This window comes from Sceloporus occidentalis, unplaced genomic scaffold (genome assembly GCF_023333645.1).
Source record: "Sceloporus occidentalis isolate IW3139 unplaced genomic scaffold, rSceOcc1.0.p SCAF_16, whole genome shotgun sequence".
Classification (NCBI taxonomy): domain Eukaryota; kingdom Metazoa; phylum Chordata; class Lepidosauria; order Squamata; family Phrynosomatidae; genus Sceloporus; species Sceloporus occidentalis.
This window is the reverse complement of record NW_028316996.1, coordinates 15,718,984-15,737,803: the sequence shown is the minus strand read 5'-3', so window position 1 is coordinate 15,737,803 and position 18,820 is coordinate 15,718,984. Positions and strand designations below refer to the sequence as shown.

Here is an 18,820-nt window from a genome sequence, read left to right as displayed (position 1 = left end):
TATTTACCGTATTTGCTCGATTATAAGACAAGTTTTTTTCCAGAGCAAATGCTCTGAAAAATACCCCTCGTCTTATAATCGGGGTCATTTTATAATCGGACCTCAACTAGATCTGACTATGAGACTAAGATCCAGATCCCGCGCAGTGATGCAGGGGACCTGGATCCTCCTGCCCCCCCATCAACTTACCGGAACTTCTGAGTTCCCGGTGCTTGGTCCGGGCAGCATGTAGAGCTCTACGCGATTCGCGTACGCAACTTCCGTTGCAGCCAGGAGGAGATGCGTTTAGCGGCGGGGGTTGTCTGCGTCGATCGCGCAGACCTTCCCCGGCTGTCAGAGATCAGAGTTCCCCGTGATCTCTGACAGCCGGGGAAGGTCTGCACGATGGACGCAGACAATCCCCGCTGCTAACCGCAACTCCTCTCGGCTGCAGCGGAAGTTGTCTACGCGAATCGCGTAGAGCTCTACATGCTGCCCGGACTACGCACCGGGGAATCAGAAGCTCCGGTAAGTTTGAAGGAGGGAGTGTTAAATGGGGGGCATAAGGCATTTCTGGAGGCAGAGTGCTCTGTGAAATGCCTTTTAACCCCCTTAATGCCACTCTGCCTCCAGAAATGCCTTTTAACCCTCTATACTCCACTCTGCCTCCTGAAATGCCTTATACCTCCCTATATGCCACTCTGCCCCATAATATGCCTTTTAACCCCCTAAATGCCAGTGGCATATAGGGGTATAAGGCAATTCTGGAGGCAGAGTGGCATATAGAGGGTTAAAAGGCGTATCATGGGGCACAGTGGCATTTAGAGGGTCAAAAGGCATATCATAGGGCACAGTGGCATTTAGAGGGTTAAAAGGCATATCATGGGGCACAGTGGCATATAGGGGTTATAAGGCATTTCTGGGGCAGAGTGGCAAGCCGGGGGGCAGATTTGCATAACTGGGGGGGGTGAAAAATGGAAATAAAAACAAATTTTTTCTCAATCATAGCATTTATTAAAAAAAGAAATGTTCACATAGTTTACATGAATTAACATTTACTGGTAAAACTTTTTTCATATAGGGTCGTCTTATATTCAGGCTTTTTCTTTTTATCATAAATTAATATTCAGATTTTGGGGGGTCTTATAATCGAGCAACTACGGTAATGTAATATGAACTCATCAGATATGACTGCCTGGAGATGCACGCACCGACAATGCTTTGCACCTTATCACAGGAACTTCACGAACAACATTCGGGAATAGAACAATTAGTAGTGTCGGTGGGCCGGCATGCATGCTTAATGTGCAGCCATATATGTTGCATAGAAACTAGCTCAGTCAATGTCTAGTTATGTAAAAGCTTTGCCATAGTGTATACATCTGACATTTCCATTCTAAGTTATGTCCCCAGCATTAGTGTGAAAGTCTCATGTTTCATAGTCACGGTGCTACCGTGCTTTTTTAACATACCGATAAAGGTAGATTAAAGAGGCAGCATTATCAAAGTTTATGCAGTACGCTCAAATATCAGCTGTATATTTTATAATATGGCCTTATGGCTCACACGAAATGTTTGTCTAATTTTTTTGGTTCTTTTTCCACAGTGACCTCCGTTGGATTGTTTAAGCAGTTTCTTAAGAAAACACAAAGACATTGGAGCGCTCTAGAACATATGGTCATTGTACGATCGCTTAACTCTATTTAGAAATATTATACTTTATTACGGAGTGAATTCTTTCACTTTTTTTTTTTTTTCTTTACAATGCTATTGAAGATCATAGCAATACATAATATATGTACTTTGTCCAGTTTTTATGTTTTTGTTTGTCATTTCTATCCATACGCAAAGTGTAAGCGGTCACGTTTGCTTATTAGAACAGACTGCTTATTATGTCCTGTTCTCTTTAAATGAATGTTGTCCATTTTGCATGTTTGGTGCAGACTTTGGTCTCATTTAACTCATCTCTCCCAGCTGCCTCTACTGAAAGCAGGGAGGATTCACCAGTACACTTGATGCGCCAGCTCAGTAGTATGTCTGTCCTAGTCAGTGGAACCTGAGGTCATATTGATATCAATGGCCATAACAGCAGCTGTCCACATGCTATGTGGACACTGATGTTTTGCGATCATACATGATTAGGAGCTGCTACTCCTGCTTCTGTCAGTAGGAGAGCTACTGTGCATGCGCACAAAATGTGCATAATGATGAATCTTGGGTGCGGCAGCGTTGGGTGTCGAATTACATATTTTCTAACTCTAAAAAAAAAATTAACTGCTCCAACATAAAAAAAAAAAAAAAAAATACTATTCTGAGGATCCTTTCCGTTAGATTAGATGATGTATATTGCGCTACACGTCATTGGTGTAGTATAGAATGATCTTTGTATGCTCAGTTTTGCTGAATCGGCAGTTTATTTTGCTGTTTTCTTCCTGTTAGGCTGCTAACAGACTAATCCGATACTATTTGAAATCTTTATGCTACCCCCCCATTGCAAAAGAACCTGCAATGTTGTGCAATGTATTCAGAATAGAACGCCTGATAAACCAATTAAAGGAATAAATTCAGTATTTGCAAAACCATTGACCTACATGAAGATATTAATAGCAGTGTTCATATTTTAGTCTTGCCGTATCACCTAGAACTGTTATATTTCATGATACTAGATTACTTTGGGGAGCCTGAGTTCACATCCTAAAGTTGATTACACTTGCTTTGTACTGAATGTTCGTGTATCTGCTGGGTATTGAATGCAGGTGCTGGATACATGGTGATAACTGTCAGTCGCGTTATTAATCTTTCTTTTTTCCAATTGGTTTTGTGTGTTCTGTTCTTCTAGATAAGCAAACTTAATTCCAATGACATTTGATTAATACTATGAGACGTTCCAGGGAACTTTCCTGTTGCACGAATCCCTGTTTTGTTACTTTGAGAACTTTTGTAAGGAAACAATAAAGTTGCATATTTTGTTGATGTCTCCTCTTCTAAATATGCCCCCACCAAAAAAAAAACCCTCCATACATTGCTTTGACATTGTGGGTCTGCTTAGACTAGGCAACTGATCTGTGACGTTACTTTCAAGTGGGGGGGGCTTAAACTACAACTGGAGTTTCCAACTCCAGTGAATAAACCCCTGTGAGATGCTGGCATGATTAGGTCAGAGATTGATCAACATTGTCTATTGGAAAAAAATCCTATCTATGCCTCGTATTGAACCATCAATTTAATATTGCTGCCCATTTCTGTGATCACTATTAAAATATTCTGGCAGCTGCTCAGATTATTTGGTAGCATGCAATATCATTTATATATAGTGTCTGCTAATCTGCAAGTATTAGACATTGTGATGTAACATGTGCACAACAATCAAAAAAGGACACAAATACATTTTAGAAATGTATTTTTTCACTTAAATATCTGATCTGTTTTCTGGACTGCAACTCCCCATTATTCTCAACTAGAATGGTGATGTGATTCATGGAAGTCACAATCCACACATAATTGGTGTACTAGAGGTGTAAAAAAAAATCTTGAGACAATACGCATTCTATCCCTAGATTTGTCTTTTAGTACAATTTTGGCATCTCCATCTTGTGCCTCACACCTACATGTATTTGGCTCATGAAGCCCATGTATTTATAACCACAAATATTAAATACATTTACTAAATGGGCTTGTGGTGTTTTGAGAATAGTTTTTCTGTTACTTTTAATTTCATGTGCGCTCTGCAGCTATGAACAGCTTAACTTGAAGTCTTGATGAATTGATATATAGTTCTCCATGTAAATCATAAACTGTGTAAAATTTGGGAATCAGAACTGCACTTCAAATGTTCATATAATTAAAAAATGGTGCTAAAGCCTAAAGGTGCCCTCCAACTCCAAAAGCTATAAGGCTTGCACTTAAAAAAACCTAAAAAAAAATGATCAACATAAATGCTCATAAAGAATGTTTTTTTTACTAGGTGTCATAACACGAAAACAAAGTATACATGGGTTCCAGTAGACATGTGCAAATGGACCAAAAACACACACGTTTTTCAAGTCGTGTGTGGCCCGTCATTCGGATGAAAATCAGGGAGCATGTTTAATCCGGAAAGAAATTGGTTGCCAGGTGCCCACATTCGCTCTCACACTTATTCTTGTTCACGCTCTCATGCCCTCTAAATGTTTCCCTACCAGTTGGAACTGGATAGTTACCCTGATGGTGACATTTTTTATCTGTTATCAATTTTTTTTTGTAACCATTTTATTTAAAAAAAATATATATATATTTTACTGATCCCATTGTGATAAGTAAGATGGGCTCCATTCACTTCCATGGTTAAATGCAGTTCCCCGGAGAACTTGTTTATTTTATTAAAGGACGCCGCTATCTTGTGCAGTGGTGCTTGTGACCACTCTCCAGAGTGGGGGAGGGGCCACTTAGGACCCCTGTTGCAGATCTTGATCTTGTTACCATATTGAGGCATTACATCAACACTTTGGGTAAAGAAAGTGATCATAGATTGCTTTATACACCTGTTAAAAGTAATGACATGCCAGTCAATTGTCACCAACAGGATGTTTTTCCATGATGTGTCTGGGACTTCAATTGTCATCAAGAGGTTAATGTAAGACAAAGACAACGTGAGTTAACACAAAATTATCATTTTATTTAATAAAGGTAAAGAGTCATCTTATCCTAATTCTCAATTTTTGGAGCAACAGGTAAAACCCACTGCCAATAAATGTTTAGGCTCTTGGATTGAGGATGATTCTCTTTCATTGCATTGAACATGTTAATGTCATCTTTGTCCAGTAGCCACCCATGCATTACGATTTTTTTAAGGCTTGGCATTTTAGACACAAACCGAACAAAAGAAGTGACTGTGCTAGCATGGCACTTTATCTGATGGGTGTACAGCCTGCTTATAAATAAATGGGTCAATTCTGGCATTTCGCAAGCAGTTTCGAAAAATATTTTCCACCCGAACTCTTTGATGTTATCGTTGGCAGGCAAATCAAGCTGATAGATTCTTCTTAAGTGTCCAGATTTTGCTGCTTTTCCTTAGAAACACAATTGTAGTATTAGTAGTGGGCAGACTTTTTTTTTGGCAAATATGAATTTATAAAGTATAGCACACAACAAATAGGGCGAGCACTACCAACAAATTCAATTGCAAAACAAACTGAAATCTTTAAAGGGGAAAAAAATAAAAGAAAACCTCACAATAACCTCGTTGCATAAGTGTGCACACCCTTAAACTAACTGACAATTGCCCCGTGGCCTCCTAAATGTTAATAAAGCCGCTGGCTGAGTGGCAGATACGGCAGCCATGGCCGTCTTTAATGCGGGACAAAAGCCAGCATTAACCGTGATCGCAGGGGTCACTTCCACAGAGGACCTGCCACTTACCAGTGTGTGCTGTGCGAGCAGCGTCTCTTGCTCCACCCAGGACAAGCAGGAAACCAGCATAGTCACGTGACTTTGTCACGTCACATGACTCCACTCCGTTCCTGCTTTCCCGGGCGGTACAAGAGAAGAACGCAGAGGGATGCAGCGGCTCCTGCAGAAGTCTGCGAGTGGCACAGAGTGATCTGCAGTTCAGGTAAGGTCGGTGGGGGAGGTGGTATGAATGAGTATGCGTGATTGAGGGAATGAATGAGTATCTGTCAATGAGTGAATGGATGAGTGAATGATTACTATCTGTAAATGAGGAAATTAATATATGAAGTGTATGAATATGGAGTGAATGAATGTTTGTGAAAAATGAATGAATACGTGTGTGATTGCATGGATGTGTAAGTGGGGGGAATGCATTGCACAGGGAGGCTGTTTGAGTATACCACAGGCAGGTTTGGGGGCAAAGGTGGGAAGTCCTATGCTTCCATTCTGGGTGTTGGGAAGATCCTGTGAGTGAAATCTGGATGCTAAGGGGGGTGGCATTAATTCACGAGAGGGTGCTGGCTAGGGGCATCATATAAATCAATACTAAAGGGGGGCTGGGCGGTGGGATAAATATACAATGTGGCTAGATGGGGACAATACACAAGGGTGTGGGCGCAACAGGGTCACTGCATTGGCCATGTTTTCCAGGACACATATAGCTTTTACATTCTGCTGACCAGCCCAGATAAAATGCTGCCCTGCAGTATGGGGGATGTATAGACTCATGGAAGGAACAAACTAGTCAGATATACATCCCCCATACTGCAGTGCAGCATTTTATCTATGCTGGTGGCATCAATACACAAGAGTAGCAACTGGGGCCATTACACAATAGGGGGCAAAAACTCTAAAATGGCAGTCAATTACAAAGCAGTGTGGAAAACACTTTTTTTTAATTACCACATTTGCTCGATTATAAGACGACCCCCCAAAATCTGAATATTAATTTAGGAAAAAAGAAAAAGCCTGAATATAAGACAACCTCGTAGGAAAAAAGTTTTACTAGTAAATATTAATTCATGTAAACTATGTAAACATTTTTTTTTTAAAAAAAAAAGCAATGATTGAGAAAAATATTTTTTTTGTTTTTATTTCCTTTTATTTTCCTACCTGCCCCCTAGTTATGCACATCTGCCCCAGGCTTGCCACTCTGCCCCAGAAATGCCTTATACCACCTATATGCCACTGTTCCCCATGATATGCCTTTTAACCCTCTAAATGCCACTGTGCCCCATGATATAGGGAGCTATAAGGCATTTCAGGAGGCAGAGTGGCACGAAGGGAGTTAAAACACATATGTGGAGGCAGAGTGGCATTAAGGGGGTTAAAAGGCATATCATAGAGCACTCTGCCTACAGAAATGCCCTATGCCCCCCCACTTAACCCCCCAAACTTACCAGTGCTTCTGACTCCCTGGTGTGTTGTCCGGGCAGCGGGTAGACATCTACGCGATTCACGTAGGCAACTTCCGCTGCAGCTGGATGGAGGTGCGGTTAACAGCGGGGGTTGTCTGCGTCCATCACACATACACCCTCCGACTGTCAGAGAGAATTCCCCGCAGCGGTGCGGGGAACTCTCCTGTCTGACAGCCGGGGAAGGTCTGCGTGATGGACCGCACCTCCTTCCGGCTGCAGCAGAAGTTGCCTACGCGAATCGCGTAGACGTCTACCCACTGCCCGGACAACACACCAGGGAGGTTACCAGACAGGAGGATCCAGGTCCCCAGCAGCGCTGCAGGGGATCTGGATCTTAGTCTGTACTGGTGTCTGTGTTTGGGTGTCGGTGTGGCAGAGCCTGTCCTGGTGTGTGTGTTTGGGTGTCGGTGTGGCAGAGCCTGTCCTGGTGTGTGTGTTTGGGTGTCGGTGTGGCAGAGCCTGTCCTGGTATGTATTTGATTATCTGTTTCTTGGCACTTTACTTTCCATAGGAATAAATTGAACTATAGTCACTTTAAAGGACAAAACTTTCTAGGCCCAGAAATCAGTGAGCAGAAAAGTGAAGGTTTTGTGTTATTTAATCTATTTCAAGCTGTATATTTTATTTATTAGTCGTGTTAAATTGTGGCTGATTCGGTAGCGCAGTCGTCCACTTGACTAGACTTGCCCCCCAGGCCACTGAACCTTTTGCTGCCTACCCCTGGTAAAGCCCTTCATCGGTTTTTGACGTTATTTAAATTTATGATGAAGATAGTACTGCTTAATGGTTTCTTAGTAGGCACATAGACACTAATATTCTATAGAACACATCATTTGGTTCAAACACCAGGATTTCTGTTTACTTACCTAATTGTATGATACTTTCACTGTTTAGTATCTCCTCTATAAAGAGATACTTCAGGTTAGGCAGATTCTGTAGTTGTTGTATAAACAGATTTGCAGCATGTTCCATTCCTTTACCCTTTGGCAACGCCAGGTATTTTAGGTGAACAAGAGATCCCAGTGCGACAGCTAACAAGAAACATGTGGTGTGATATTTAGGAGACGGATCACATAATACATTTAGGAAACACTTTTGAAATATATCTATCTATAATGTATTCATTAATATTTAAGCAAGAAGTAACCTGAAGAAATGGAAAGATGTTGGCAGAGGCAGAAAGGCGAATTCTTCCAATCCTAATGTAGAATAATTAATTCTAGGTCTTAGATAAAGGAGGGCTGGCAATAAAGAGGATGTATATAAAATAAATAAAGGATTCAGTCACCAGGTAAATCTGCCCAAAGCGGCATCAGGTAGTGGCCTAAAATAATTTCATCTGAGCGGAGACAGCAGTTGCCCCAGCTCCCCTTGCCAGCCCTCCTATCGTCATAGGACAGTGGCATAAAGGGTATGTACTGTTCTAACGTCCTAGTTACTATAATAGGCATGCAATCTCTCTGTCACATTCTTTTAAAGTTATTTCTAATAATAAAAAAGGCTGTAAAACATACCAATTTTTTCAGAAACATCCCTTGCTGTAATTATTTGGTTTTTCAAATTAAGCGCGACAAGAGATTTCAAATTCTTGATTGCTTCAGCTGCCGGAATGAGAATATGGGAACACTCAGTATGTTGTGCTTGGTCTGTATTCACAAAATCGTGTGTTTGCAAGAAAGGCTGAGCTGGCACTACACAATACATTATTATTACTGATTGTATTCTGTAGCACTGTACAATGGGTAGACAGGATATCATAAATAGTATATAGCATAACAAATACACACATGGGCAGTATGTATTTTTCTTCCTCTTATGATAGTGGTATAATACTCACATTTTCAGGCAGATTGTTAGCGTCAGGAAGCTTCAGAATGCACGAGAATACACAGGGCCGGCCCAAAACATAATGCTGCCTGGGGCGAAGTTTAAAATGCGCCCCCCCCCACACTATCTACCCTTCCTCTCCCTCCCTCCCTATTATCTACCCTATCCCCCCCTTTTTACCTTTCAGCAGTCCTGCAGCGAGTCTCCCTGCTTGGTCTCGGTGCCGGCTTGTAATGCTGAGCGCCGGAAATGAAGTCATCTTCTGGCGCTCAGCATTACAAGCCGACACCGAGACCGAGCTAGAGGGCTCGCAGAGGAGAGAGAGAGGGGCGCCGAGCGCGTACTGACAACTTGGTAAGCGAAAACCACTCGGGGCCCCTCCGGCCCTGAAAATACATCAGATATGTGTTTATGGGGTGTGTGAGTAGTGTGTTTCTTTATAAGTGTCTTTAAGGGTATGATGGACTGAATCTGGGGTGGTGGATGGGGGGATGTTGTCAGAGACTGTTGCCTGATGAACATACCTGGGAACTTTCTAAATGCGCTGACGATGATAGGCTGAAAATATAGCTCTTTAATAGCCCATTGTGAAGATTGTATGTGTAGACATTCATGCTCAAATACACTTGTACTTAGGCATTCATGCTCACATACATACATATATACAAACATGCACACCCCCTTCCTACCGCCTACACCTCATTACTTATCCTGCAGCTTAAGTCCGGTGCTCGCAGCTGCGGTTTCACCGCAAGGTCACGTAATGTAATGTGAGACTGCTGCGATCCTGTCTCCTCATGCCGGTTTGAAATTGTTTAGATCAGACCGGACTGGGTCAGAAGGGCCCTTCCTGAACAATTTTGACCCAGCACAAGGAGACAGAAACAAGTGGTCGCAGGGGTTGTCAGGCCCCCTAGAGAGACGGGCAGCCAGCAAGTGCAAGGAGGAGAAGTGCAAGTATGGAGAAGGGCAAGTGAAAATCCAGGGGGGGGCAAGTTCCACTATGCAGACACCCATGATCCAAAATCATATGCATTGAAAAATTGCATAGAAAAACAGCCATGTTGGAGTGACTGTAGTTATAATAATAATAATGGAATCAGGTTCCAAGAAATAATCAAGTCAGTGAGAAAGGCAGTTAGTTGAATGTGGAGGAGGGCTCAGAACATAAAAGGCAACACTAATGTACAAGGCAAATCATCTAGATACAGTATGTGTTTATCAGGTGGCCTATATACTGTATGTCTGCAGTGAGCATCTACATACACATACATGTTAACCTGGGAATTTATGTCATTTTAAAATATTCAGACATGGTTCTAAAGAGAAGATGGGTTACAGCAGATTTGTTAATGTATTATGATTACATTTGTTTTAGTATGCAATAATATTTATGTAAATGAATTAAAAAAAATGTTTAGGAGCATATGTTTCCCGACAACACCAACTATTACCTAAAAAAGCTATTTCGGTGTCTTGAAGACATGGCCCAGGGAGATGCAACTCTTTCAGCTTCTTATAAGTTGCGAGGGATGCCATGAGGCCTTCAAAGTCTGTAAAGCGCTTCAAACTTAAAAAGAGTGTTTCCAGGTTTCGAAAATTTTTAAGGAATTCAGCTTTAAAAAAAACCAAAAAGAATACATACAATTTTAAACAATGACAAGGAAATAATAGAATTGACATAATCTACCATTAAAATTATAGACTGATCATGTCTTTGTCAGTGGGCAAACGTACAAAATCAGCAGGGGATAAAATCATTTTTCCCTCACTGTAGATATTGTAGTGTTTACAATGACGTCAGAGGAAAATTTGTTCACATTGCCATGGATCCCTAACAATAATCTTGAGATACACAAGAAGATTTATGTATGTCATATTCATTGCTGCTCACCAAACTTTGATGATACTTTCGTAAAATCTTGCTCAACAAGCATAAGGACTTTCATCTTCTCAAGCTGTCCAAACTGATCCGGTATTAGTTCTACTACATTTGGGAACTTGGGAAAATGAATGACCAGTTCAGTCAAATGTGTAAAATTATGCACTCCAGAAATCAAGATATCTAAAATAAAAAAGGTGGATTCTGTTAATGAAATAATCCTATACGTTTAAACAAGAATAAGCCTTTTCTCTATAACTTGTTATAATCTTTTATTATATAGTATTATCATGTTTCAAATATACCGTATTAGCCTGATTATAGGCCGCACTTCCCCCCCACACTTTAAGTGAGGGTGCAGCCTATAATCAGGGTTCAGCACAGGGATGCGCAATTCGTATCGCCCGGCGCTCTGGGACATACAGTTCTGGGCACCGGGCAGGTGTTTTTTTTGTTCATTTAGCCCTGCTGCGGGCAAACAGCAGGGTTAGGATCCAGATCCCCTGCAGAGCTGCAGGGGGCCTGGATCCTCCTCTCTGGCAGCCAGTGGACATCTGCGCGATGTTGCAGACAACCCCCGCTGTTGCCGGCACTTCTGCTGGGGCATATTTAGGGGGCCAGAGTGCCATATCTATAAGTAAGGTACATTATAAATTAAGGGGGAACCTTAAAAAGGCTACTGGCTTTCCAAATTTCTGTTTGTATATAGCATATGCTGACTAACTGCATAATAGATACTAACAATGTTAAAATTCCTGTTCATTTGATAAAATACTGTTTTACCATTCCACTAATGTGCATTTTTTTCTTTAATAATATTTTTTTCTTTAAACTACAACCAAACTTTAAGGGTGTAGCCTATAATCGGGCCAATACGGTAAGTGCCAGCAAATTCTGTACTAATGATCCAATAAGGGTAAACACAAAGTAACATTAACACAACATACTGGTGCAGAAGGTGAAATGGACTCTATTCTTAGAGTCTTCTGTTAAGAGAGAGAGAGAGAATAAGCACACTCGGACTACAACTGTAACTAAGGTCATGTAAAAAGGTAGATGTGTTGGAGATATAGGAACTGGGGAAACACAATGGGGGTTAAGAGACCTTTTATATGCATTATATGAGGAACCTTTTCATTTCTCTAGCACAGAAAACTATCTAAGAAAATCGACCCTAGATCTAGAAGTACATACAGTAGTAAGGGTTATTTTTTATTTTAGTCTCTAAAATAGGTGGACATCTTTTCCGTATTCTTAGGCTGTATTATCCAAGTGATGGCTGACAAGTGTGGAGGCACCACTAGGATTTTGCATGGCTTGAAAAAGCTTACACCATGTTTCGTATTAGATTAATATTGTACAGGGTTTGCTTGTGAATGCTATATAGCTTTTTCCTTTATGGTAATACATACGTGTTTGGAATAATTTTTTTGTTGTAGCAGAGTACCAGTACCAACTTATTTCTCCATTTAACAGGGATCAAGTGCCTTCTCTTACTAATTGCAAACAACTATGATAGATTGTTAATGCTTCCACCATCAACAAAGCTAGAAGGCACCATACAGAATTTAGCAAATAATTATACAACAGAGCTAAAACACATGATATCATCAAAACTGGCTGGAAATACCTGGTGGTTGAGCCTCCAGAGACCCTCTTATATGTAAGGATTCCAGAGCAGTCATCTTGAAAAGCTGTGTCTGTTCTTCTTCACTCAAATCTGTGTTATTTATATAACACCCACAGAAAGATTCCAAGTTGTCCTCTATGGCTGGCCAGTTGTTTTGGAAAAAAGTGCTACAGTTATTTAACTTAAGATGAATGTGATCAGAGATTGAGAAAAGAACCTTCAGTTTTTCGCAGTTGGACTGGGCAAAGTTTTTGATATTAACATCAGTTGCTTCTATTTGGAGAAGTGGTACCTTGTGTCCCTTCAAGGAAGTAAATGCCTGAACCATGGAATCGCTGATTGCAATTTCTTGAGGGAATAAGTCAAACACATCTTTAGTCTCATTTATCTTTTCCTGATTTTCTTGCACAACATCATTGAGAAGTCGAAACGCAGATGAATATTCACGTTCTACTGTAGGAATCCCAAAGGTTTCAGGTATACATGACATTTCAGGAAAATCTTTTACTGTGCGAGGACTATTTGGAAAAATGTTACACTGAATACATCTCAGCAGAGAGATGCTTTTTGGGTGTTTTTCTATAAAAAGAAATAAGCTTTCACCAGAAGAAATAAAAAAACCCAAAGCCCCAGAAGTTGGGCTCAGGGTGAAGGACATTGTTTTCCCTGTAAGAAACTCTGTGATTGTGGGTGCACAGTCAGCCAAGAACTGACTTTCACTACCTGCTTCAACAGCAAAGGTTAATAGGAGATCTATTATGTATGAATCATAATTTATATATAAAGTTTTATTTAATGTATTGATTAATATTTGTTCTGGTAGCTCAAGTTCAGGATGAATCTGTAAGTGTTTCCTACTCTCTACATGGCAATCCAGAGCTTCCTGGCTGCTATATAAACTGAATAGGTGTGACAAGATTTTTGTAGCCGCTTTTGCTGAATACCCGATGGCATACTTTACCAAATAGTGGTAACATCCAACAATTTTGAGAAATGTATTTACACATTTAAGGTATTGAAATCCTCTGTCCAAGTCATCTTGTTCTTCAGATTCCAGTAGTTCACCTAACCTTTTTCCACCAAGAAACTCTTGGAATGAGGGATGAAAGAACCGGTAGAGTGGTCTAAGTCTTTGAGCTGTGATTTTGCTCAGTAGGCCAAAGTTGACAACTTCATCAATATCTAAATCAAATTGGCCAAGGTCATCTTCTGTAAAATTAAAGCGGGCCTGAAAAATACCATCGAGAGCAAGATCTCCACATAGTTTCACTAAATCCTTTACTTTCTCACTATGGCTGGGACATTTTTTTATATGGTACATTAGATATGCCTTGAAAGCATGTGTATCACTGATTCCCCTCGCCCCAGGGTGTTGAACCCAATAGGAACATTGAGCCAGAATTATCAGAGGAGTTTGCAGGGTAGCTTGCAAACCTTTGTTTAATTCTAAAGTCATTAAAAATTCTTTTAACCTTTCAACATCACGTGGAAATAGGTTCTTGATCAAGTAGAGAGAGCTGTACAAAGGGAATTCCTGAATGCTAAGAACTGCTCTGGCATATTTCCGCAGCTTTCTACTTTTACCTGTAAGTACAGTGACCGCAACACTTGCTCTGTTTGCATGATTCTTTAGCATAAGCTCCTCTATGGCTTCAGAAACAGGGCCCATCACTCCATAGTCATCCACCAAGAACAGAATCTGGTTGCCCAAGTGTTTTATAATTTCTTCTATACTTTCTTCAGTGAGATAATTATTGCATCCAAGAAGCTGTTTGCATATAATGTCACTTAACGTTTGTTTGTTTTCAATAGAGGAAGCAGAGATATAAAAGACAAGGGCAAACCTGCTTAGTATGGGGCAGGTCCCTGAGGCCCAAAGAATGGCTATCTTCTGAAGAAGAGCTGTTTTCCCACTGCCAGCTTCACCTTCGATCATGGTGATATCACTCAAGCGGGAAAGAATATCAGGCAGTGTGAGCTGCTCAATGGGTAGATTTTTGGTGTCCTTCAGAACAACAGATATATCGGCAAACTGAGAATTTAGATCAATATGCATTTCAACAGAATCCCCAAAGGGGTATGCCTTCTGAAAAACTTGGTCACTGTAAAGTTTAACTAGCTGATGGTTCAGAGCTTTGACATCTTCAAGATGGGGAAGCATCTTTTTTGTTACTGTAAAAACATTATAACATGCATTGTGTCATGTAAAATTAAATGACATTGTAAAGCTTTTCTATACAAGAGGAGAGTGTGTGTGAAATAGCTTTAAAGCAAAAGAGAGCATTATAGCTATATTCATTTCATTAAATCTTTAGTTGTTATTTTATCTTACCCTCTACCTACTCGTCCCTTAAAAAAAAATAAAAAACAGCAAGAAGCAGTTACACAATTTAGTGGGGAAAAATAATCCTTTAGATAATAAATAGAACAGGAAATTATTCCTTATTTTAATCCATACACTAATATATTTAAATGGTTTTATTTAGTGTGTATGATATTTACACTTAACTAGACTATCGGGTAAACATAAAATAAGCTTTGCACAATTACTAGATTACATAGACAATTATTTTTTTTTATTTTTTTTTGTTTTTTTTAATACCGTGGAATTAAATATTCTAATAAATTCTCACTATATTGGAGTCATAAAAAGCATACATATTTTATGTTACGTGCAGAATTAATCTCCCTGGCTTCATTATTCATTATGAAGGGCCAATCTAGCAAGTTTTTCCTTCTTGCAGCAGAACCTTGTTCGGGTTGGCCCCTCATAATGCAAAATGATATCAGGGGGTTAAACATCTAGTAAGTGCCATTGGATTCATGGAAACCCCCATAGCTTTTTAAAAATATCCACTCATTGGAAGTAGAATGGGATAGACACATTCCTCATAAAGTGATTAATTCAAAAACATTATGATATGTAAGAATAGTGCTTCTGAGTTACTATGGATACTTAATTTTTACTATTTGGTATTATAGAAATCCCTCTGAAAATGTTGACAAGTTGTTTCAAGTTGTATTGCCACTTACCCCCTGTCTGTTGAAACTTTTCGTTGTTTATGAATGATGTACCCTAAGACAAACCACACAAACAAATAAGCATGTTGTCAGGGATAAAATAGGCAAAACCAATATTCTATCACATAAAATTCTGCATGTGTTAATATCAAACTAGTTACTCAGCAACCACAAATGCAAAAAAAATAGCTGGCATTTGTGTATCTCCCAGTCAGTGACATTTATTAGTCTAATCTTTGATGTCTTGACAGCTATTCCAATGGCAGATATCCTGCAAGAGGACAGGGTGAATCAGATCGATCTCACCAAGCATTACGACTCGCCCTGGTACAATGGCAAAATCCATGACTAGAATCTGTGTGCCAGCTATGAAGAAGGTGGAATTTATAGCTGCCAAGTAATAAAAAAAATCTATATCCCAGCACGATTTATAAACTTGTGTCCGTATGTGTCTTTTGTGGACATCTTAAAGGGGTTTAATCAATAAAGGGGGCAGTTTTAACGTACTGACTTTACATTATTAAGGGTCAAGCCTGATGAGCTCCAACTCCAAGAATACCTTGGATGGCCATGTAGAAAGCATATAACATCAGTAAAGAGATTTCTTCACAGTCACCGTATTACTGGTCGAATAAGACATTATGCATGCCCAAAGATGACCCTTTATGATGCAGAGCAAGTACGGGGAGCAGAGACCACAGCTCTCAAGAAAACTCCTACATGAGTTTATAAATCACAGAGCTTTTGCAGGTGAGAGCACAGCGGATCGCTAGCAGTTCGTTATAAACCAAGTCAAAGCAATATTAATAACCTTCCTCTTTTATTTTACCCCTGTAGGGTGACACCGGAGGATCTGTACAGCTCCATGATTGGAGTGACAAGTTGGGGTCAGGAGTCTACTCCAACACTCAGTACTTTCTCGAGTGGATCCTCCATAAGATTGGATCCCCATCTCCTGAGCAGAAAAGCAGCAGCCACCTCAAACCTTGTCAGTGTTATGACACCTACACCACCGGCTTCAAGCTATAATTGCTTTTTCCTATAAAGCAACATGGCCTGCGCAGCCTAAATCCAAGATACAGCTGCATACACGTCTGTCAGAGGAGCAAATGACTACGTCGCCACCTTATTCCATCAAAAAACTGAAGCTGGAGACTCTGCCTCTACCATGTTTGCTAATATGTACAAGATAAACTCACCATTGAAGTGAAAATAATACTTACTGTGACACCTGCGAATCCTGAGTAACTCTGAATGTAAAGATTAATTTCCCTCTGAGATTTTATACTTCGAAGGAATTCACACCTAAAACAAGATCAAATTGTGGGAAGTAAAATAGCCTATGCATTATACTAAAAGAGCAGACAGATCTGTGTTTCTGTGGGATGTATAGACAAAGGTATGGAGGCATCACAAATGTAGATTTTGTCTCTCAGTAAGCAACTCTCTGAGATTTCCTCCCAAATAAAATTCTTACAACATCAATATATATTGTGATTTACCTAGAGAACCACTTTGCATGCTCTTTCCAGGGGTCATCATTTTCTAACCAGTTTCCTAGACACCCAGCACATGAGAAGCATTGCACGTTGTCTCTTGTTCCTGTATTTGTAAAATATAACATTGTAGAATTGTTAACATCATACAAGGGCTCCCATTTGTTAAATTACATTGACAAATGACATTTTGTTAAATTTCTATTTTTTAAATTACAATCCATAAACTGAAAGTGTTATACTTAATTACAGTGATTTTCCTTTAGACAGTGTCTTAATTATTTGTCATTACTGCCAACTGCGTAACCTGGAACCTGTCCATGTGGCTGTGCTTGCAAAGAGCTATATATACATCACTGACACTGCAGTTCCAATGTAACAATGTTACCTGTGAAGAAGAAACCTGCTTGTGCTAGAACAGCTGGAGCTATCAAAGAGTATGCAGGCCAGTTTGTATATGTTTCTAGCCTTTTCTCTTCACTTTCCATTGTCACGTGTTCATTTGTTGAAATAACATTGGAAGGCTGAAGGCGCAAATCATATTTGCTGATATTCCCAGCATCTTTGCCCTGAATGAACGCACAATTAGGGCTGAATTTGTGATGATTCTCCATTGGGGAGAAGCTTGCTGAATGTTTGCACAGGACTAAACCACAGGAGAAGCATTGGGAACTGTTACTTAGCCCAGTGCAGTAGAATCCAGCAGCAGCAAGTTCTGTTGGTGACCAAGCAGACATGGGTTCAAGATCCAAATGTGTCTTAAGCCTTTTAAGTTCACTTCTCATTGAATAAATCGGCCCCCTAGGCATCTGTTCACGTATTTTTCGGTGGATTTCTTCATTTTGAAGGATAAGTCTGCTAATATCGATATTCTTCCAAGCAGCTGGAAAAACTGGCTTGAAAGACGGGTCAAACTCCGATATCTTTGTTAAATCCACATCTCCTCCGGAAGTGGATTGATTTTCCATTTTAACAGAGCTCTAAATAAAAGTATAAAACAAATACTGTGTCAAAATAAGAATAAATCCATTGAATGCCTATGTTACATTCAAATGTACAACGTCGCTACCCCAAGCCTCAAGTATTAAACCAGTATCACAACCTCATGCTGACGAGTCCCATTAGGACAAAACAGCTGTCCATGAGTGGTGATCTGGCTACTGCACCTCTTCTTGTCTAAAGGCTGTCTTGTACAGCGAGCAATTACGTTCAAGGGATCCATGTATAAAGTGGATACAGAGGCAAAAGGTGATTATTGTTGACCTTATTTGCATTCGCCTACCCAGAATCCCTTGTGGTTGTGGAAGCACCATGAGATTTCTGAGGGAAAAACAAGCCTTCGGGCTTGTCTGGTGTCTGTAGATGATAATGCTTCTACTATGTTACATTCAATAATGTTAAACATTTTGTAATTCTTATTACCATTCCTACCCTGTTTGATTACCAATCCTATTACCATTCCAGCCTCACATGCCTTTACAGTTTCCCTGCCACAGGACTCCCCCCCCCAATTAATTACAGGTCCATTTTGCTACAGACTTATTATTATTACTGGTAAATGCACAGGGGTTTGTATAGGTAGCAAATGCCAACAGCCATATGGCTCCTGTGCCTAGTACTGAGAAGGAGCAAGAGATTTAAGCCATACTCCTGTATGGTCAGTGACAAAGCAACTCACAATGATAGAGAAAAAGATCTAAATCACTTGCTGTTCCAATAAGAAACCAATCAACTGAAGAATTGTGGCCTTGGGGTGGATATAACAAGTTGAAAAGTTATGCGTATTCTCCCGTTGCTTAGGTTTACCAGTGTTTATAGAATACACCATACTCACATTAGAATGTGCCACCCAGCATTACTGCTTCACTTCTTGTCCGGCTTTAATCTATCATTTCAGTTCCGGTTAGTGGCATATTTATACCTGAGAACTCTTCGGATTCTGCATGCAGGTTTAGGAAATATGCTGATTACCAGCATATATGTGTTAAGTTTTCTTTTGAGGGAACTATGGAATTGTGTTATTAAAATATCAATCAGATGGATTCATGCTTTATCTATAGCATACCATCTAAAAGACTTATGAATGTGTTATGTGCTTAAGATTACAACTGATCCAACAACAGATACATCCAAACACATA

The 18,820-nt window shown here is 40.0% G+C and overlaps 1 protein-coding gene across 1 annotated transcript; it reads right to left on the bottom strand.

Annotated features, from left to right (window-relative positions):
• Nucleotides 1-12,143: 12,143 nt before the first annotated feature.
• Nucleotides 12,144-17,648, bottom strand: LOC149303085 (baculoviral IAP repeat-containing protein 1-like). The gene is made up of 5 exons (XM_089481830.1): nucleotides 17,069-17,648; nucleotides 16,687-16,786; nucleotides 16,408-16,489; nucleotides 15,197-15,239; nucleotides 12,144-14,335 (listed from the first exon to the last, which is right to left on the bottom strand). The coding sequence occupies exons 1-5, from the start codon at nucleotides 17,646-17,648 to the stop codon at nucleotides 12,144-12,146; spliced, it is 2,997 nt and encodes a 998-aa protein (XP_089337956.1).
• Nucleotides 17,649-18,820: the final 1,172 nt, after the last annotated feature.